This window comes from Camelus ferus, chromosome 26, assembly GCF_009834535.1.
Source record: "Camelus ferus isolate YT-003-E chromosome 26, BCGSAC_Cfer_1.0, whole genome shotgun sequence".
Lineage (NCBI taxonomy): Eukaryota > Metazoa > Chordata > Mammalia > Artiodactyla > Camelidae > Camelus > Camelus ferus.
In genome coordinates this window covers 9,165,054-9,187,362 of record NC_045721.1, presented here as the reverse complement: position 1 = coordinate 9,187,362, position 22,309 = coordinate 9,165,054, and the positions used below count along the sequence as shown (strand labels likewise).

At 34.2% G+C, this 22,309-nt stretch overlaps 1 protein-coding gene across 4 annotated transcripts in view; it reads left to right on the top strand.

Moving 5' to 3' along the window:
- WRN (WRN RecQ like helicase) overlaps positions 1-22,309 on the top strand; it is an 89,524-nt gene that overhangs the window by 1,114 nt on the left and 66,101 nt on the right. For 3 of the 4 annotated variants that reach the window (XM_032468672.1, XM_014567633.2, XM_014567630.2), the window contains exons 2-6: positions 15,140-15,247; positions 15,903-16,015; positions 19,835-19,980; positions 20,441-20,589; positions 21,339-21,488. In XM_032468672.1, the coding sequence (XP_032324563.1) occupies positions 15,152-15,247; positions 15,903-16,015; positions 19,835-19,980; positions 20,441-20,589; positions 21,339-21,488 (654 nt within the window). In that variant the 5' untranslated portion in view covers positions 15,140-15,151. The remainder of the gene's footprint in view (positions 1-15,139; positions 15,248-15,902; positions 16,016-19,834; positions 19,981-20,440; positions 20,590-21,338; positions 21,489-22,309) is intronic. The other variant, XM_014567632.2, reaches the window with a different exon arrangement.

Here is a 22,309-nt window from a genome sequence, read left to right as displayed (position 1 = left end):
GGGTGGGGGTAGCTGCAATTTTACAGTAAGTGGTCAGGGGAGGCCTGACTGAGAAGGTAATTTATGAATAAAGAGCTGAAGGAAATGAGAGAGCTAGTCCTGTGGTTATCATGGGGGAAGAGACACTGCAAAATCCCTGAGGGAGCCTGCTTGGTGTGTTGGAAGAGCAGCCTGGGAAGCCAGTAAGTTAGAGCAGCGTGAGATAGAGAAGAATTGTAGGAGATAAAGTCGAACAGCAAAGAGCAGAGGGACAGTGATGCAGGACTTTGTAGGCTGTTTTGAGAATTTTAGTTTTCATTCTGAGGGAGAAGGGAACCTCCTGGAGAGTTTTGTCAGGGAAACACCATGATCTGAATGATCTTCAAAAAAAAAAAAAATCGTAAAATATGTATAACAATATGCCAGTTTAACCATTTTTAAGTGTACGATTCAGTGACGTTAATTACACTTCCTTCACATCTAGCAGGAGCAAAAACACCCCTGCCCATACCATGGAAGGAGAATCCTGATCTTTGTTACAGTTGACTCACTTTGGACCTAGTAATTATGAGCAGATTTGGAGACCCAGAGAACTGAGACCTGGGTTATTGTTCCTTTCCCTGAATCAATTGTGTGGTGGAGGAATGGGATTTCTATGTTGGCCTTAAAACAACTGGATTTCATTCCTGGAATTGGATTTGAGTGGGAGGTCAGTCCCATTCAAAAAGCTTTGCTGTTAAACATTGTGGGTGGGGTGAGGAGAGTTCAGTGGGTTTGTTACCCTTGTCTTTCCTAATAGTGTTAAGGTGATCAGCCTCTTTTTTTCCTCCTCTCATTCTTGGTTTTACTAAAATCATAAGACTATGTTTATCCTCAGCATCCCAAGTTGGAAAAATATAAATCACGATTGATCTCATTATTTACAGAGGCCCTTTATATTACTCTCAAATTGCAAGAAAGAGGTAGATGGGAGTTGGGAGGGAGGGAGGAGAGGGAGAGAGATAGACATGCTTGTTGGGAAACAAACTATACACTATTAAAGCTCTCCCTGTACATATTTGATCTCAGTTCCATTCTGTTCCCTGTAGACGCCCCTATTACCTGGTATGTATCCTCCTGCATTGTTCTTTGCATTTATATACATAAGCACAGAATATCATTTTATATTTTCAAATTTAAATGATAACTACTCCTGATACTTAGTTTTTCCTATTTTACTTGACACCTATGTTACAGAACTTGTCATCTTGATACATATAGTTCTATTTTGTTCTTTTACTGACTGCTTATTATGCCATATTATGGATATGTCCTTGTTTATTTAACTGTTAATATACCCTCCCTGTTGCTTGTAGTATGTTTTATTACAGTCTGCTAGAATGAACATCCTTTGCGTACATTTTGTTCACCTGTGTGGGTATTGAATGGTATGGAAATTTAAGTATTTGCTGAGTTCTACAAAATTTGAAAATGATGAGGCCGGTTTCTTGTCCCTTGCAAATATTGTATATGATTAATCTTTTGAATTTTTGCTGCTAATGGTATATCAAAGTTTTAGATAGCTTTGTTGGTTTCATTTATTAAATACTTTGTTCTTTCTTAAAGATTAGAAATGCCTCCTTATCATATGTCAGATTTCTCTATTTATGGTATATTTTGTTCCATTGATTTATATCTATTTTTATACCAATTCCACACTATTTTAATTACTGTTGTGTACTGCTTCATACTTAATAGAGTTTCCCCTTATTGGTCTTATTTTCAAAAAAAAATTTACTGCTTGTGACCAATTTTTCTTTTTAGTGAACTTTAATAAAACTTGTGTGTTCAGTGAAAAATCCTGCTGACATTTTTTCTTGGTATTGCTTCTTGAGTGTATTGATTTAATTAATATTTACAACTTTGAGACTAACTGTCCTGTCAGTATGTCTTTTCTAGCCCTTTTTGGATGGCTTAGTAAACTTGTCTGGTTGTCTTTAAAATGAGTCTCATGTTTTATGTTAGTTTATTCCTTAGTAGATGGTCATTTTTGCTGTTACTAAGTTTAGATATAAATTATATTTTTAAATTGATTCTTGCTTATATTTAGAGAAGTCCTTTATTTGGATATGTTCATCTTGAATCTAGTCATCTCAGGAGTATTATTTTAGGAGACTTTAGCTTTTTGATAAGAGTTAAGCTTACCTTTCTGAAAGCTGTTTAGTAATAGCAGTCTGCCTCTTTTTTTCAAAGCCATTATCATCATCATCACCTTTTTTTTTTTTAACATTTTTTATTGATTTATAATCATTTTACAATGTTGTGTCAAATTCCAGTGTTCAGCACAATTTTTCAGTTATATCATCACCGTTTTTATTGTTATCACCAGCCTCATCATTGTTCTGAGTCTTGCGGTACTGCCCTCGAGGATTGTACAGGTTTATCAGCATGTATCCTCCCTCACCTGCAGAGCAGTTAGCCTCTTTTAAAGGTGATTTCCTTCCTTCCTTCCTTTATAAAATGCCGAATACATGGGAGGATTAAGAAAAAGGATGGTTTTTGAATAATTTCTTGAGAAATAAGTGATTAAAATAATTTCACATTCTCCTCAAAATAACTTTCCCTCCTGAGCCTACTTCAAGCCTTTGCTTCTTTCTGACTCCAGTGTTCTCTGCATTTTATGATCTTCCACCTTTAGTCTGATTGGCTGACTCTTCAGGGGAGGGCAGAGATGCACCCTCTCTTTAGGTCTCTCTGAGACCAAGATATGGGATCTTCCTAGTCTATGGTAGGAACAATAGAAGCCATTGGAAAAAATATTTTTGTTGTTTTTTTTACTTTGTTGCTGCTCCTGGGAATTTTGATGTAGTATGAGACCACCTACTGGCACCTGATCTACCTTTTGCTGTTCATTCCTGAAACGAAGGTGCTGGAGTATGTTGGTGGAGAGTTGGACTGGAAGATAACTTTTGCCTTCTAGGAGGTGTACAATCATCAAGTTGCTGATTTTTCCTTTTACTCATTTTACATAAGCTTGCCCTGTCCGAAGAGGCTGTATTTGAAGTTCTTATGAAAGATTTGATTGGGTAAACTTACAGTTGCTTTCAGATTGTGTATTAATTTAACAAATTTTTTCACTCTATCTCTATTTTTATCTTTCACTCTTCCACACTTAAATTGATCTTATTGTAAAACATATGCATTTTTCTTTCTACCTGGCAATGCTGAACTTTAGCCCAATGCAGTTTTACATCCTAAAGTTAAATATCACTCGTTTAGTTAAGTTATAATTATGTGTTAAATTGCTATTTAATGTTATTTTAATTCTTACTTTGATTTCAAAAGGGATTTGAAACTCTCTTCATGTGAAATTATGAAACTTTTGGTATTGTATATTTGTGTGGCTAATTTGTTTATCCTTCTAATTTATTTTTATTTAGGATTGGAGTTAAAGAAACCAAATGATTGACCACCTACTTTCATTTTCAGTTATTTATTTGTATATTAATTAGAATGCAGGCATAGAAAACTTGATTCAAACAGGCTTAAAAATAAAGGAATTTATTATTAAAATGAAACTTGAAGGCTAAGGTAGGGCTGACTTGAAAACTGATTTAGTCTGTCAACTGTGGCTCCATTTCTCATATTTGCCATCTTCTATGTATTTGTCTTCAAGCTGACTTCCATCATGGTGGCCAGCTGGCTCTAGAAGGCCCAGGCTTTTTGTTCTCAAATCGGGGGCACCTCTTCTGGTAGCTTTCTAACAAGAGCAAGATGTATTATTCTTGGAACTCCCCTAAACCCTTCTTTTGTGTCTCACTGCCCTAATTCAGTCATAAATTTTACACTTAACTCAAATCCAGGGGGATGCCTTGAGTTTAGACCCCAGTTTCTGAATCATCATTGTAGCAAAGGGAATGGGATTACTTTTAGATCAGTTGAGTTTACCATGGGAGCTGGAAATGGAGGCAGCTTCCTTGAAGCACATGGACTTCATAGGTAACTGGTCATTAGCTGAATTAAATTTATATTACTGGACAAAGAGTGCAGGGTGGAATGGATGCTGGGTAGGCAACCATCAATGTCCTCTTTTTTTTTTTAAGCATGTTTTAAGGCTTTACTGAGGTACCATTTCAAGATTGATCTTTTTTTTTTAAATTGAAGTATGGCCAGTTACAATATGTCAATTTCTGATGCACAGCATAATGTTTCTGTCATACATATACATACATGTATTTGTTTTTATATTCTTTTTCATTATAGGTTACTACAAGATATTGAATATAGTTCCCTGTGCTATACAGAAGAAATTTGTTTATTTGTTTTATATATAACAGTTAGTATCTGCAAATCCCAGACTCAAAATTTATCCCTTCCCACTTTCCCCCCGATGATAAATTTGTTTACCATGTCTGTGGGTCTGTTTCTGTTTTGTAAATAATTTCATTAGTGTCTTCTTTCTTTCTTTCTTTTTTTTTCAATTAATGTTCTTTTGATAATGAGTCCTATAAAATTTCATCTCAGGTGGTATGAAGTAACAGTAAAAAAGGAAAAGGACAAATAGTCAGCCTAAGCAAGTTTTAAATTGACTTGCTTGAAAACTTTCTGTGCAGTTTCCCAGTTTATGGTGGTTGATTTTAGCTGACTGGCTGTAGCTACTTACAGAACAGAGGAAATTCATTAAAAATAATGAATTATTCAGTTGGGTAGTGAAATTCAGTTATAAAGCACTTCACTGTACCATGGATTCAGTTCAGGTCATGTTCCTGGTTTATGGGCAGTGTGGCTTCTCACAGTGACACAGCACCGTGAGAGGCTCTTATCCTTTTCCCCGTCACTAGCATTTTAGTGGCAGATTATTGTATATATTTGGTTTTATTTGTACTTTATTTCAATTGACTTTATTAATACAAATTTAAATGTGTACTTTTAAAATATAAATTATCTATTACATAATATTTGAGAGTTATGAAAATTTAGTAGATACCTATAAAGAAATAGATCTCCAAAAAAGATTCCTGTTTTAAAAATTGTACTGATTTACTTTAGCTGAACCAAATGCTAATGGTTGTTTTATTTAGCTTTTCTAGTTTGCTTGCTTGGGTTATTTGGAGGGAAATTAAGATTAGCAGAAAAATAGCAATAGAGTAATGAAAGTCTTGAAAGCCTCTTTAATTAGGAAATTTAATGAGGGCTTTGTCATGGATTCTTTGATTCTAATATTTTTTTCCGTCTGCATGCATTGAAAAGTAGAATTCTCAAAAGCAATACAGGAGAGAATACCTTATACAGTATATGTTCTACAATAAATTAATAGATTTTGCATGTCTGTTTATATATTTGTGTGTGTTTATGTATGTATAGATATATGTGTATATGTATATATAAAGTAGTTGCTAATATATTGGTTAAGTATAGATAAACTCAAAGGGCAATATTACATTTTCAAAAATATGTAATATAATAAATTAAAAGAAATCAAACCCAGAATTTTAAAAATTCATTGCATTGATAACATTTGAAAGGCTTTTTGATTGGAAACTGCCTCTGTTAGTAAAAAATACATAATTGTATAGGTGAAACCCAAAATGTCCAACCAAAATTAGGACATTGGTAACTAAATTGAATTGCTGAATCAGTTAAGCTGGTTTGGATTTATAAGCTTTCTATGTTAGGTTATTTGAAAATTTATAAATCCAATCTTCCAGCTTATCAGTCTTTGAAATTTCTTCTTTTTCTATATTCTTTTTTACTCACATGAAAAGTAAGATGAGTATATGAATACTACCGTTGTAATTTAGATTGTAATTGGAAAACTCCTAAATATAGTTTGTGAGGTATAATTACAGAGAAAGAAAATAGATCCATGTTGAAATTCAGTACCCCTTGGGTCAGGTCTGAAGGGTAACATGAAGTCTTTTTGGATTAAGTGAAACCATTTCTCTTCTCTACTTGGATTTGTCATTTAAAAGAACATTCTGCCTATGAAGCACTTCAGTGTTTCATTAACTTTTGATAAATTTATATACTTTGTCTAGTTTGTATGGATTTGGTGTCTCTTTCTGCACCCACAGATTCCTGATCCCTCTCAGTATTCTAAAGGGAACGAGGGATAATAGCAGTAAAAGAGCTATCACTGTTCCTATCAATATACCAACTTATGTACAGTTACAGTTTAAAAGATGTCACATCATGGTTAGCACTGTTCATCTTCACATCAATCCTGTGGTCAGTAAGGCAAGTAGTATATAATGTAATAATGTAATAAGGCAAGTAATATAATGGCAGTTAAATCCCATTTAACAAATAAGGAAATGAAAATTTAGAAAAGTAAAATGACTTGTTCATGGTCACATGGATGCTAAGTGGCCTAGGGTCAATGCATAATTTTCCAAAAAATGTTAAAGACCAACTCTGATACAAATATACAGTGCATATATGTCACATTTATTTAGTTCATTAATGAGGAAACCAACAGGAGATAAAATTGATTCAAAGAGGAACGAAGATGATACAGATATTAGGGTTCTCTAGAAAAACAGAACCAATGGGATCTTTACAGATACAGAAGAAGATATTTACTGTGAGGGATTGGCTTGTGTGATTATGGAGGCTGGAAAGTGCCACAGTCTGCTGTCAGCAAGCTAGAGGCCCAGGAAAGTCAGTGGTGTTGTCGCGTCCAAATCTAAAGGCCTGAGAACCAGAGGGGCCAATGGTGTAAAACCTGCTCAGAGTCCAGAGGCATGAGAACCACGAGTGTCTCAGCTCAAGCAAAAAGCAAGTGTCCCCTTCCTCTGCCTTTTTGTTCTATTCAGCTCTCAACAGATTGGATGAAGCCCAGCATGGTGAGGGCAATCTTCTTTATTCAGTCTACCTATTCAAAAGCTGATCTCCTCTGGAAACCCCCTCCCAGACACACCCAGAAATAGTGTTTGACCAGCTCTGGGCTGGTAACCCTTAGCCCAGTCAAGCTGACACAATAAATTGACCATCACATAAAGACTTTGGAGAAGGAATTTTGGAATAATTGTTAGGTTAGATTACAGAACTGTAATCTACTGGACAGAATTCAGTTGCCTCTTTACTAGACAAAAATTTGCAAGTTAACATGTAACTTCATAAAGTGTGAGGTTTTAATCAGTATAATTATATCAGGATGAGTCAAGTAAAGGTATATTCCATATGAATTAATCCTTGAGTGGGGCTTAAGGGGCTTGTTTTGAATATGTGGTATTGGTGGTGACTTGGGCCAGTGGACCAGAAATCTTGACAAGGCTGAAGAATGACATATGACATTGAAAGGACATGTTGCCATCTTTTTGTCTTACTTCTAACTTTTGGATATATTTTCTTGACACCAAGCAACATTGGAGCCTGGGTTTTCTGAGTCCAAGTCTGGATTTCTTTCCTCTCTACTTCCCTGCTTCTTCATAGTGTAATTTTTAATGCTGGAGCAGTCTGCTAACTTTTGCAGTCAGCTAGCCTTTGTTACTAGTGTTCCTAATACTTTGCACAGTGATGGTGGCACAACTTTGTTCCTCAGAGAAACATTGTGAAACTCAATGGATATTTGTAAAATTTACATAAGTGCCAAAAGTGAGAAATTGAAGTTTTAGCTTATACACCACAACTTCTTTTTTTGACATTTTGCTAGCAAATTTTAGAATAATTTCTAAAGGAAAAGTGAACATTCTTGCATTTTTGATTAAATAATCAAATTTTATAAAACAGTGTATTTCATCAAGCTAGCCTTTATATATTTTGAACAAAACAGACCTGAGCCATTTTACGTAGTAACTGAAAATTTGTCCACATTAAACAATATAATTATCTCTCAGAGTTAGTCATTGAACTACTTACTGATAAGCATTTCTAAGCCCAAGAAAAAATTACCTGTATGTGCCATTTAACTTAACAGTGTAGTGTTTTTTTTGGGGGGGACGCATTTCAAAAAGATTGGGGTACTTTACTCAGTTTAGCTCTCAAGCTCTTAGGCAATTCAGTCACTGATAATAGTAGGTATTAATTTCCTTATGTTTTGAGCAAAAAAAATAGTACTAAATTTCTTTTAAGAGACTGATAAAATAATCAGATTGAGATCAGGAAGCTAGTTACAGGATTGCACAATTAACAAAGCCCAGATTACCTCACTAGTTTAACAGATCTGCTTTTTCTCCCCTGCCTTTATGGATTACTGTGTTTGGGACCAGTGAGGCAAAGGAAATGGAAAAGTTGCCATTTTTCAATTATTCTATTAGATGATATGTTGAAGATTTGTCAAGGACATAAAGGCAATACTAATCCAGAATATCAATGAAAAAAGTGCTCATTGCAGTTATGTATTTGTTAGTATTGGCAGTTGTCTTCAGTTAGAACACTGTATAGGATCCTTGAAAAACACCTAGAAAGACATTATTTCCTTGGCAAAGAAATTCCAAAACCAACTGGAGATGGAATATTCAAAGTGAAAAATGAGTATTTTGAAACACATGAGGTATTAAGGAAACAGTGGGAAGTTGGGACTGGTAATAACAGGAAGGTATAAAGGCTTTATATCAGTTCAATATAAAAAAAAAGATATTTCAATACGTTGTCTTATTCACAGAGAAACTCTTATATATTAAAATTTGCATGTAGTTCTGAATTCTACATTGAATGATGTCACAAAAATGGTGAATCTAATGAAATCCAGGTTGCTACAGTACCTTCTTTTCAGCTTTAGGTGAAGAAATCTGAGTAGCTTTTCATTACTGAAGTGTGTTGACAGTCCAAAGGAAGTTTTATAACCTAAAGGGAAAATTTCAAATTATTCCTTGTGAATGACCCTTACTTTGTGGATTTGTTGAAGTATAATTATTGGCTTCAAAAAATGGTATCCTTAACCGACGTTCTGAGCACTTGAATTAACTAAATCAGAAGTACAGCGATCTTGTGAAAAATATATTAATGTGTACTGACAATATTTATGGATTCAGAGTAAAAATTCAGCTTTGCCAGAGTGAAGTTAAAATAATTTTAGAAGTGATTGTTTAGTTGGTGTTACTTGAATCCTGAAGAAGGATTAATAATATTAGAGCAAAGCCAGTATGTGCCTGAGACAGAGCTTTTGCATCACATTGAAATACTTCATATAAAAATTTCATATATATTTGAAGCTTATATACATCATCAGAAAGAATTAACATTTTCAGTAGAAGAAAAGGAAGGGCATTAGATTTGAAGAATTTTAGCACCCGTGAAGTGCAATTTAAAGAGATTGAATTGTTGGGATGCTGGTTAACAGTGAAAAGAGAGTTTTCAGTGTATTGGAGCAAAGCCTCTTCTTTTGCCATTTGCTGCTACTTGTGCTAACAAAGCTTCTTTGTGATGATAGCTACATAGAATATTAAGAATATGTTGTTCAAGGGTCTTAATCAGGAATTGTGTGTAGCCATTTTAAGCATAAAATGTAGTATACAAAAGTTATATTTAATCAATTTTAAGTTTGTTATTTAAAAAGTTTGAAAATTTTAATTTTTATAAAGGAGTTTATCTTTTACAAAATTTTTATATTTACACTCCCGGAACCCTTTCCCAGCATGCCATAAAAACATTTTCATTTTCTGAATGTGCCACAAACTTGAAAACGTTGTCAACTTCTGGTGTAGAACTTCATTTATAAATGAAGTGGGCATTTGAGAGTCATCATGTATTTGAGTAAAATCAACAGATATCAAGCTTAGTAAGCTGAATAGTTGACCCTTGAGAAAAAGGAATTCCTACACAGAAAAGAAGTTAAAGTCACTATAAGTATCATCAAAGGATTCGAAAGGAAATGTATTAATCAAAGAACTGAAAATAGTAGAAAGGAAAACTGGAAGATAAGAAAGGAATTAAAATAGTATTTCCTAAATAAAATGCTCAATAGAATTACTGTGGTAGAACAGATGATGGCTGAAACTTTAACAGGTATTTGTTGAATGCACTGAACAACTGATGGGTCCTAGGAAGCCTGCTTGATCTTTCCTGTGTTAGAGGACTTCCAGGGGAGTTGTACTGATGGGCTTAGTGTGCTCGTGGGCTAGACCTTGAGATTTACAGCTTTAGACGCTTGTGAGTAGAGAAGTTGCCTGCCAATGTTTCAGTGGAAGACTGGATAGTGGATTCAGTCTTCAGTGGATAGTCTCTTGGTTCCCCAGTTTGCAGCCTCCTAAGGGATCCTAAGAGCTGATGACTGCTGATGGTGAACAAGAGTTATACAGGCAAAGGAAAATAGCAGTCCACCATGGAAATCCAGCAGCAGTGGAAAGAAGACCCACAGAACATCCAGAATAGGAAACTCTTATTGAAACAGATCTTTAAAATAGTTAGATTCCAACTTTTATAAAAGAAAGAAATAAGCACACTTAGGGAGACTCAGCTAGAGTACCAAGAAATTTTCTGGAACTAACAGTCAAAATCTTGTCGACTGAAATAAATGCGCAGCCAAAAAGTTAAGAGTTATGTTTTATTTGGTGGGAGGACTCGAGCCGGGATGACAGCCTCTCAGATGGCTCTGAGGTACTGCTCCGAAGAGGTAGGGGAGAAGCTAGGATATATAGGAGCTTTACAACAAAGACCAGGTAGTTGGAACAATAAAAGATTACTTGTTATCTAAAGAAAACCAGGCATCTCAAGTTAAAGAATTTAGTGCTTTTCTATGTATGGGAGGAAGCAAACATTTGGGCTCACTGAATTCATTCCTTTGACAAGCACCTAGCTATCTAGGGCCAGTATCCTGTCCTTTCTTATTCTGAGTCCACTCAGAGTGCACCATTGTGAGTGGCTGCAGAGGCCGGGCTGCAGGCCTGTCCCCACTGGGGGGTGGCGGCAGCCACTGATGACTTGGTTTCAGCATTCTTTGTTTACTGATATGTTTGCAGTAGTTTCACTTACATTGCAGTATTTTTGTTCACAATCTTAACGTGAAAATTCAGTAGGCAAACTGAAAAAGGACTATCACTGTTGAGAATGAAATTAGCATCATAGACATCAAGTGGAAAAAGTCTCTTGAAATACAGAACAAAATTAAAGAGGTGGTCATCAGAAAGGAGAAAATAGAGACAGAGAAGAAATTCAGGCAAGAAGAAATTCATTAGAATGTGACTAAGTGCTTTTGAAGAAAAAAGGAATCGATTGTGGCAATTAGTAACTAAACCCCTAATACTGAAGTAGTAGGGGTATATTAATTTGCTATAGCTGCCATAATTAAGTACCACAAACCGGAAGACTAAACAGAAATTTATTGTTTCACAGTTTTGGAGGCTAAAAGTCTGAAATGAGATTATTAGCAGTTTTTTTTCCCCCTGAGGGCTGTGAAGGAAGGTTCTGTTTCAGGCCTTCCCTTAATGGCTTGTAGATGACTCTTCTCCCAGTGTTTCTTCATATCACCTTCCATCTGTGCATGTCTTGTCTCTGTGTGCAAATTTCTCCTTTTTATATGGACACCACTCATTTTAGATTAGGTACTACCCTAATGACTTCATTTAAATTTGACTACCTCTGTAATGACTCCATCTCCAAACAAAGTCACATTCTGAGGTACTTGGGGATTAGGACTCCAACATTTATTGTTTGGGGAAGGGGTACAATTCAACCCATAACAAGGGGAAAATTTTCTGATCTTAAGTAAGGACTTGGAAAAGAGTCCTTTCCAGGAACTCACTGATCCCAAGGAGAATAAAGAATGTACACTTAGGCTCTTTAAAATAAAAGTATCCTTAAAAGTCTTTCAGGCTTCCAGATGGGAAAAAGATTACTCATAATTAAAAAAAAATCTGAAAAACAATGGGCTTCTTACTTGAATCATTAAAAGGCAGAGACAATAAGAGGATACCGACAAGCCACAGGCATTCTCAGTTGGCTGGAACTGTTATGCTCAGCAACACGTTATTCTCTTAACTATTTGAAAAAAAATCAGAGATTTCAGGGTAGGACAAGGTGAAAGAAGAGGAAAGTGTGGTATGCAATACAGACAGACATTTACATGCATATTTAAATTTATATAAACATTTATATTAAAATGGATGAAGAAATTTGTAACACAAGTGTTTAGAAAATAGTAAGCATTCTTGAAATAGAGGAGCAATACTAAGAAAGCTAATAGGCAGTAACCAAATCCATGTCAGTAGAAAACAGTAGTTAGAAGAGTGAGGAAGTCAGAACATTCTAAGAGTTTTGCTGTCCTACGCAGAGGAATGGTGCAAATGTAGGTCTTGGTGGGGAAGGGGTATAGTTTTATTATTTTGCTGAGGTGCCAGAGTGATGGTAGGATGGAAAAAATGAAATTTTAACAATGGGAAATAAGTATGAGTGGTAATTTCATTCCAGTCAGGAAAAAAATGGAAAAAAAATTAGAGGAAGCTAAAGAAAGGAAGATAAATACCAATCAAAGTAAGATGAAAGGGAAAACTCAAGTTCTTATACCGACTGTGAATGAGATGAATCTCCTTATTGAAAGACAGTCATGTTCAAATTGGACTATTCAAAACTTAAACCAGAAAAGTAAACAGCAGAAGTTCCAGGTGTGTGCTGTTTAAAGCCAGCCTTTAAAAAAGTGATAAAGGTTGGAAAGTGGCAGATAAATAGGCAAGATTATTCCAGGAAAGTCTAAACCAAAGCAAATCAAAATACATTATTCATTTCAAAGAGGAATTTAAGATCCTTTAACGGCACAACTTGGGGCATTATGAAATGATAAAAGACTTGATTTTAGAAAAAGATGTGTCACAGTTGTTCATACTCAACAACATAACAGCTAAGTATATAAATAAAAAATTCTGTTATTCATTGACTTGGATTCCTTCCAAGAATAACCTTTATCTGATCAACGATGAAAATCCTCATGTGTGTTGAAGAATTTCCCTACGTCACATCACTCTGCTACTTTAATTTTCTAAATGCTTTCTATCTGTTCCAAGATATCAGTAAATTTGACAAAAATGTTAGGTTTGTAAACAAGTTTACTTTCAAATTCTTTGCCTGAAGGCATTCAGACAAAATCTTGTGTGCGAAGAAGAGTATTTACATCTAAAAATTAAGACATTTTAAATTAGAATGATTTTAGTGGTTTCAGGTAGCTGTAGGGAAGAGTTATTCAGGTTTACTTTTGTTTTAGCAGTGTGAATGAATTACTTACCAAATTCTAAGATTTTATAGTTGTTTTTTATAGAGTCGTTTATTTGCAGAAAACAATTTTCTGGCAGTTTTGTAAATGATCTACTCTGTATATAGCAAAAACTTATTTTCCAGTTTAATAAAAATATATTTTAAGAGTAGACTCTCTTTTGTTGTATGTGTGTGTGTGTGTCTATATATATATATTATATAGACACATATACATGCTTTGGGATCAACTTTTGACTCTTACGAAGGGTTTTGGATTTGTGGCATATATAAACTTAATTTAAAACCATTAACATTTGTAAAATGCTTTACAGTGGATGCAGCATATATATTTTATATATTTTATCTTATTTAATGCAGGTGGTAGCGCTAAGATTTGAGTTGTCAGTTTTGGTTCAGTGAATCATAGATCTTCCCCAGTGCCAAACTTTGCCAATGATTCAAAGAATACAGGCACGCACCAAGTGCAGATGGAATATTCTGTTTTGTTTTTTGAGGAACCCCAAACTCTTATACACAGATTCCAGAGATGTCCTTTTCTTCTGCATTAGTACATGTTATAGTTTTGGATTAGCAGAAAAGCTTTGAACAATGTGTGCAAAAAAAGTTTTTGCACACAGGAAGTTGTTTTCGTTTTGGAACTCCTCTTTCATATTTTCTTAATTACAGCTTGCTGACTACCTGCCATTTTCCAGCCGTAAGTTAATAGATCCATAATTCCAGGCTTATGTATGATAAGCAATCCAGGCAGTTTAGCTATATCTGGCTAACAGCATTTTCTAGATAGGTACTCTTTGGTAGTTTTCTGCTGATAAATACCATTGATAAATTTACAAGGCTACTACCCAGTTTGAGGTTGATTAGCATGTTTGCTGGGATCCCTGGTTGAAGTCTTTCCTTCCCGGTCCCCCAGAGGGAGGGTAAGTTAGTAGCCTGCTATTAACCCTTTCCTTCCCAGTGTTTAAGACTGATACTTTGTTCCGAATGGACAATTTAAGTTTGCTAAAGTAATCTTTTAAAAACTTCTTCCGTAAGTTATCAGTATTCTCAGTTTTGGGGGGTTGCGCTTGGGAAAATGAGCAACTAAAATGGATACTTGCTGGATATTTAATTCCTTCAGAGTGTGTATCGCTCAACATCAGTAGGGATAACAGTTGTCCCATAATCATAAACAGTTGCTTTAACTATTTCATAGTAACGTCATGTTTCATTCATAAAAAAATTCAGGTGTATTGTCCGAACTGTTGTGCCTTAACTAGAAATTTGAGATAACAGAAACTAAGGTTGGGGTTTGAAGGATTTTTTTAAAGAACTTAAGGCCATGTCAGTTAAGCATGTTAAGTCACATGAGGGTGTGGAAGTGTTTGACCACGAACAGGTAGACTATGTCAGGATTACCCCGTTCATTGTGTTTTCTGTCACCATCCTTGACATTTGGTTTACAATGAGGAGAGCCCTCAAAGCTCATAACAGATTTTTAAAAAATATTCTCAATGAAACTCTTATTCTTAGGGAAGCTGGTTCACTTGTTAGGCCAAGAGTGTAATAAAAAAACTTAATGTAGAAAAGCTTATCCATCTCAGAATTCTCTTCAGGTAGACTTGTGAACAAATTGAACAGATTGCCGAGTTTACTCAGCTCTTAGGAAAGATGATGAGAAAATTAAAGATGTCAAAAATTTATAGCAATTTACACACGCAGGGATTCTCATTGTAAATGAGATAAGGATTATTTTTTGAAAGGATCAAAGTCAGATAATAATAGGGTTTTGAAACTGTTAGAACCTTAGAACTCAGTTAAACTGGCTCACTTATTTTAAAAAGAAGAAATACTAAACCTATGGTTATTAGAGCCAGCATATTGCATCTGTATTTTTCTTTTGCGATTCCAGCTCCTATATCCTATATTTGGGCTTAGATGCCGTAACTTACTTTAAATACGTATGTTTGGTTCTTCAATCATATTGATAGGTCTATCTCTGAGTTTTCTTACAAAGACTGTATTCACAGAGTAATTGTTTTTTGGATTTTACGACTAGCACCTTTTAGAAATGAGTGAACAAACATTGGAAACAACTCCACAACATCGGGAACTTCCTGAATGGATGTCTACACAGAATAAGAGATACACTGTAGAAAAAAGAAAGGTATGCAGTTCATCAGTTATTCTTTCAAGTGGAAAATTTAATGTAAGCCTGACTGTAAAATGAGTCAATCGCATTTGTAAACTTCAGGCCATTATTTACATTTCGAGTTGCTGTTGTGTGGGCGAACTCTGGATCTAGTCATTGAATGGAAAAACGGGATTAAATTTTAATTGGTTTTACAAAATGAGAATTCTTATTCTGTTCTTCCCCTTTATATCTGGTTTGCATGGTTGACTTTACAAGTTTGTTCCAATTCAGATAATAATTCAGTCAGTATTTAGTTTGGTGAATTTTTATGGTTAAGAGAGTTTTAAGTCTTTATAGCCTTACAGCTCACCAACCATTTTTCAGCATTTTAAGGCAGCATTATTACATCTAGAATACGAATATAATTGAAGAAAAAAATGTAATAACATAAATGCCTTTATGAAGATAAGATTAGAAGTTTGCAAATAAATTTGTTAGAAAAATAATTTTATAATTGTTGGCTTTATCTTTGTTCCATTGTCCATGTGACTTACTAGTCTATAAGGCATTAGTTGATAAAACTTAGAACTATTCTTTGAAAGCTTCTGTGAACTTTATTATTTCAAGGAACATTTATTATTTAATGTGAATTTTATTTGTGCCTTTTTGGAATTTTGTTTAACTCAAGACATCTATTCAGAAGAGTGTTTTGGAAGATGATCTACCCTTCTTAGAATTCACTGGATCCATTGTGTACAGTTATGAAGCTAGTGATTGTTCTTTCCTATCAGAAGATATTAGGTAAAGATTTAAATTTCCTACTTTCATTTGAATTTGGACCCTTAGAAGATAACTGTTACGATAATATTTGTTAAGTGTATTGAATTTTACAGTTGAGGTGTATTCAACAGATAATTATTTACACGTATAGAATATCACTGACAAAGTCTAATTCTACTTTTAAAATAAAAACAATCATTGAATTAAATTTATCATGTAGCTGTTTGTTCATTCACAAGCCTTTCTATTACTTTAGATAATTTTTTACTTTTCAATACTTAAAGATATTATATATAGAACCACTGAACACTTTGTTTCACCAGTTTAGGAAAAACATGCAAGAATTATTCAACCTCTAAAATGCTTCTTTCCATTTAATTAAAAATACCAGCATAGTATTACTGAATAATGGTTGTGATTGGCTCTGTGATGTTTAGTTAGCAACAATTATAGCAAGTGATCCTTAAAAAGAACATTAAAAATGACTATTAAAATTTTTTAAATTGTCTAGTTAAACTAGGACTCTGCAATAGTGGAATATAAGGCTCTTGAAGCATTTTACAAGAAGTAGTAGGGAATTTATTCAGATCTTCTTTGAAGTTGTTATACTCATCTTTTTTTTTTTTTAATACTATTACACATTGGCTTAAAAGAAGCAGTGGTAAGTTATTTATTAATCGTCTTCTGGTAAATGTATTCTAGAAATAGCATTCAGTTGTCCTCACTCCTGCTATAGTTATCCAGCTCCTTTTGAGTCTCGTGAAGCAGAACTCAGCTTGTCTCACAGAGTAGGTAAAATCTGTTATTTATGATTATGTGTTAACTCCACTGTCTTACTTTGACAGTATGTCCTGTCTGAAGGCAGTAAGCATAAGTGTTTTGAACAGTATGTTTTTTTTTTAAATTTCTATTTTTTGGGGGTAGGGGAGGTAATTAGGTTTATTAATTTATTTTAATTTTTGATGGAGGGTACTGGGGATTGAACATGGGGCCTCCTAAGCATGCGCTCCACCTCTGAGCTATACCCACCCTCCTTGAAGAGTATAGTTTTGATGAATTGTGTGTTATTATGGAAGGCAGACAAATTTTTTCCCTACCTCCTATGGCCACTTTAAAGATTTTTGCTATTACAGGTTTTCAGCAATTTGATTATGATGTGCCTTTGTGTAGTATGGTTTGTGTTTATCTTGCTTGGGGGTTCAGTAATCTTTTTGGATCTGTGGATTTACAGTTTCATCAAATTTGAACAATTTCTTCAAATATATTTTCTCTCATCCTGTTATTCTCTTTTCCTTTTGGCGCTCTCAATGCATGTAAGTTAGATTGCATGATACTGTATTGTATAAGGCTCTCTTTCAGTCTAAAATAATTTTTTTTTCATTCTTTTTTCTCTCTGTGCTTCAGTTTGGATAGTTTCTTTGGCTATGTCTGCAAGTTCACTTATTTAGTTTTTCTTCTGTAGTGTCTGATCTGCTGTTGTCCCATCCTGTGAATTTTAAATTTTACTGTATTTTTCACCTCTAGAAGTTCCATTTGTTTCTTTTAAAAAAAAACTTCCTTTTTGGCACATATCATATTCATGTTTTAATCTTTGAACATATTCAGCATATTTAAGGGTATAGCTTAGGGGTAGAGTGCCTGCTTAGCATGCACGAGGTCCTGGGTTCAATCCCCAGTACCTCCATTAAAATAAATAAAGAAACCTAATTATCTCCGCCCCCAAGAAAATTTAAAAAAAATTAATAAATATGAAACTTATTTATAATAGCTGTTTTACTGTCTTTGTTAATTTCATTGTGCTAGTTATTATTATTTTTTCTATGAAATGATTTTTATCCTGCTTATAAGTCATGTTTTCCTATTTTTTTCTCATGGCTGGCGATGTTTGATTGGTTGTTGTGATTTTTCTTTATTAAATTTTAGATTTTGTTGTCTTCTTTCAAAGAAAGGAGCTTTGCTCTGTCAGGCAGTTAAGTTACCTGAAGATCAGTTTTACATTTTGAGGATTATTTTTAAGCTTTATTAGGGCAAATCTACAATAGCCTTTACTCTGGGCATAATCTGTCCCCATGATACGGTGTGACCCTTCTGGAGTCTTTGCTGGCTACCCCAGGTGATCAACAAGAATCTCTGTTCTGACTTTTCAGAACTTGAATGACTGCTGCCTCTGTATAAGCCCTAGGAGTCGTTCAGCTTACAGTGCCCCGGTTGGTCTTTGTCCAGCCTCATAGTTTCACTGTATGATTGCGTGTCCTTTCCTGCCTAGCTCCTGCCTCTCCAGGACTCTACCCACAACTTCCAGCTGCCTCACCCTCTGTGGTTCTGACGTCTCTCCCCAACTTGGTGCTCTGCTTTGGATTCTTCTCCTTGTTCTGTTGTCTGGGATGTTCTAGGCAGAAAGCTGGGACAGCATTAGGGCTCACCCTTTGTTTCCCTTCCCTCAGAGAGCGTATTCCAGTACTGTCTATTGTCTAGTGTCTGAAAACTTTTTTATGTATTTTGTCCAATTTTCTGTTTGTCAATGGAGGAAAAGGTGTGTCTGATCACTGTTTTTCATCTTGGTCCAAAGCAGAAGTTGAGCTTTAAAAAGTTTTTAAAATATATGTTTAATTTTTAAAAATTGTGAAATACGTAAATATAAACAATAATATAACAAGTACTCATATTCCTCCTGCTAGCTTTATCAAATCTTAATAATCATTTTCTTTTTTTCTTTTTTTAATGAGATTTACTTTTTAAAATTTTACTTTTTATTTTTATTTGGGGGGAGGTAATTAGGTTTATTTATTATTTTTAATGTCAGTTCTGGGGCAGCTGAACCCAAGATGTTGTGCATGCTAGACATGTGCTCTACCACTGAGCTGTACCCTCCCCCTATTTAATACTCATTTTCTTTAAATCTTTATTAAGACATCAAATAAAATACAGCTGAAGCCCCATGTATCCTCTTTTTGATTCTCCCGTCTGCAGTCCTCTGAGAAAACTTCTGTCATGAGTTCAGTGTTTAGCAGTCCCTCAGATGTCTTCTAGAATATTCATAATTTTATATCTCAAAATATCATATACTGTTATTTTGCCCATTTAGAAGTTTTAAAAAAACTGTCAAACTGTATGTATATTCTGCACCTTGTCTTTTTCACTCAACATTTTATGTTCTTGAGAATTTTTCTTTTGGTTTGGTATGTGAAGTTCTGTTTTAACTTTTATATAATATCCCATTGTTTCAATATGTCACAATTTGTTCATTCTTTTGTTGATGGAAATGTAATTTGTTGCCATTTTTGCCAGTAGGGACAGTATTGCAATGAATATTCTTAAATATTTCTGTCTAGTTGTACACATGTGAGAGTTTCATATACTGATGAGAAAGACTTGCCAGGTCATAATGTTTATACATCTTCAGCTAGATTTTGTCAAAAGTTTTTTCCAACAGGATTTAACCAGTCTAAATATTCCCCAGGGAGTGGTCCCATTGGTAGATAACCTCAGCATTTGATATTGTGAGGCTTTAGTTTTTGCCAGTCAGATGTGAAATTGTATAGATTAATTTTACATTTCTCTAATTTCTGTTGAGATTTCATGTCTTCATATATTTATTTGGAGTTATTGGCTATTTGAATTTCCTTTTGGGAATTTCTTGTTCATATTTCTCTTTTTTTTTTTTTAACTGGTTATTTCTCATTTTCTTACTGAGTTTTCAAAGAATTTTTAATATTTTCTGACTATTCATATCAGTTGTGTGTCTTTGGCTTGTCCTTTAACTTTGTGAATGCTGTTGTCAGTTATGCAGAAGATAAATTTTTAATATAATTAATTTATACTGTTTTTTTCCCCCTTTAGCACCAGTCTGTCTGATGGAGATGTGGTGGGATTTGACATGGAATGGCCACCAGTGTTTAAAAAAGGGCAACTGAGCAGAGTTGCACTAATTCAGTTGTGTGTGTCAGAGAACAAATGTTACTTGTTTCATATTTCTTCTATGTCTGGTTGGTATCTCTCTTTATTTCGTTTTTATTTGGTAGATGATTGTATTACATCAGCTTTATATAAAATTAGGCTCTCGAATTAGCTGCTGCTTTTCTCATCACTTTATGTTTATTTAATTATTTATGTCCTAGCTGAATTACCATATCTCTGTTCTATTTAATTTAGACATCATCTCTGTCAGGCTTTGATACTATTCCTATTTTGGAGAGTAGAGAACTAAGTGTTGAGGGGTTAAGTGATCAGGAGTATCCTGTTAGCGTTAGCGGCAGTAGAATTCAAATTAGCTTTTTTTCTTAGCGTTTCTCAATCAGTACTTTCTGCTTCAGGTAAGAAAAGAAACACTCGTGGTAAGCGTGTTTCTGAATTTAAACTTAAACACAAATTTAAATATAGAATGTTAAGAAGTAGAAAATAAATCCTATCATATTTGATAGAACCTATGGAAATAAAATGTTACAGGTTTTCCTCAGGGATTAAAGATGTTGCTGGAAAATGAAGCAATTAAAAAGGCAGGTGTAGGAATTGAAGGAGATCAGTGGAAACTTCTACGTGACTTTGACATCAAATTGAAGAGTTTTGTGGAGCTGACAGATGTTGCCAATGAAAAGGTAGACATAATACATATTTTATTTTCATAAACAAGATAAATTTGTGTTTCACAGAATGTCCCTTTTTTCTGAATGTTAGATTTTTCTGAAAACATAATTTAAGTTGTATAATGTTTCTGTAAAAAAGAAGTCCCAAATGAGTATTCCATAACAAAAACCTTCAGTTCCAATCCATTGCCTTAGCAAATAGTTTCTTTAAGCAAGCACCTCCTCCCATATTTAGTAGTGTTTCACTTTGTTTCATATATTTGCAAATCTAAATACTGTTTTGCAAATTTAAATCTCTTTAATCCATCTATATCAATACCTTTTTTTTTTTTTTTTTTAAAGAGCATAATGCAGCTCTTGTGGTATGATGCGCTTAGGGGAAGTTTGCCCTATCACTTCCATCACCCACATTTTACATATTTCATTAATGTCATCATTAAGTTAAATTCTTATATTACCCAAGTGTTCATTTGGCTGAGAAGTAGAAAACTGACCAACCTATTCATCTTTTGTCCATGAACAATACTTCTACAGTCCAAGAATTTTAATTCCTACATTGGGGAAATTCCAGAATTAAATTCTTACAGCGTGGATTGCAAATGAGGTTTTTAGTGACAGGAAATCTATGAAGGACTATCTCTGCCTCATGTTGGTATAACAATTCCATCTTTATGTGTGACATGCTCATTTAGTATCAGATATTTAGGAATGTCTGAAAATGAAACTAATTTTTGCTGAGTTGATTTTTTCATTACTCCTAGCTGAAAAGTACAGAGACCTGGAGCCTCAATGGTTTGGTTAAACACCTCTTCGGCAAACAGCTTCTGAAAGATAAGTCTGTTCGCTGTAGCAATTGGAGTAACTTTCCCCTCACCGAGGGCCAGAAACTGTACGCCGCCACTGATGCTTATGTAGGTACCCAAGACCTTCAGACCATGATGTATTTTTCTCAACTTCATAATAAATTACTTCACAAAAATCTTCCTGTGGTAGCAGCACAGACTCAACTGAAATATTTTAAATCAGTTTGGCATAAAAAATACTTAGGAAGAAATTTAGACAAATTCTGTTAATTCTAAATATTAATTAGCAAGAACCAATCAACAGATTGTTCAAAGCTAGTCATTTTTATTGTCATGAAGCCAAAAATAGTGTCCAATTTGTATGTAAAAAAATGTGTGTTCTTTGGAAACGTGAAAGGCTAATAATAAGCTCTGACTAAGCGCAAGCGATATTGATGATTTATTTGATTATAAGCAACTTCAGAGTAAAAATAACTATGAGACAGTTTCTATTTTGAGACTGTCCTTATTTCTTCTGTTTATATTTAAAATGTGGGAAAAATTGAGAAAGGGGGCCTCCAAGTTAGCTTTCCACTGCTGTTAGTCAAATTTTTATGTTGTATTTTTATGTTTACATATTTGTACATAGTGAAATCTGGGCTTATCTAAATTTATAGAGCTGTAATTTTTTTTTCAAGAAATATATTTTATATCCCAGTAGACTTCTTTTTCCCTAATTCATACTTTTAATTGTAGATGAATGTCTTGTTTCTTGTTTTGCACTTGTTTTTAGGAATGGAAGCTCCCTTTATAATTAGGAGAAAATTCAACTTGTCGGGAAATAAAATGATAATTTTCTTTTATGTTCTGTTTAAAAAAAGTCAAAACTGGTTGAGAACTAGTGTGAGTTCTGTAGCATTTTTATTCATGAACAATCAGTGTGACTTGAT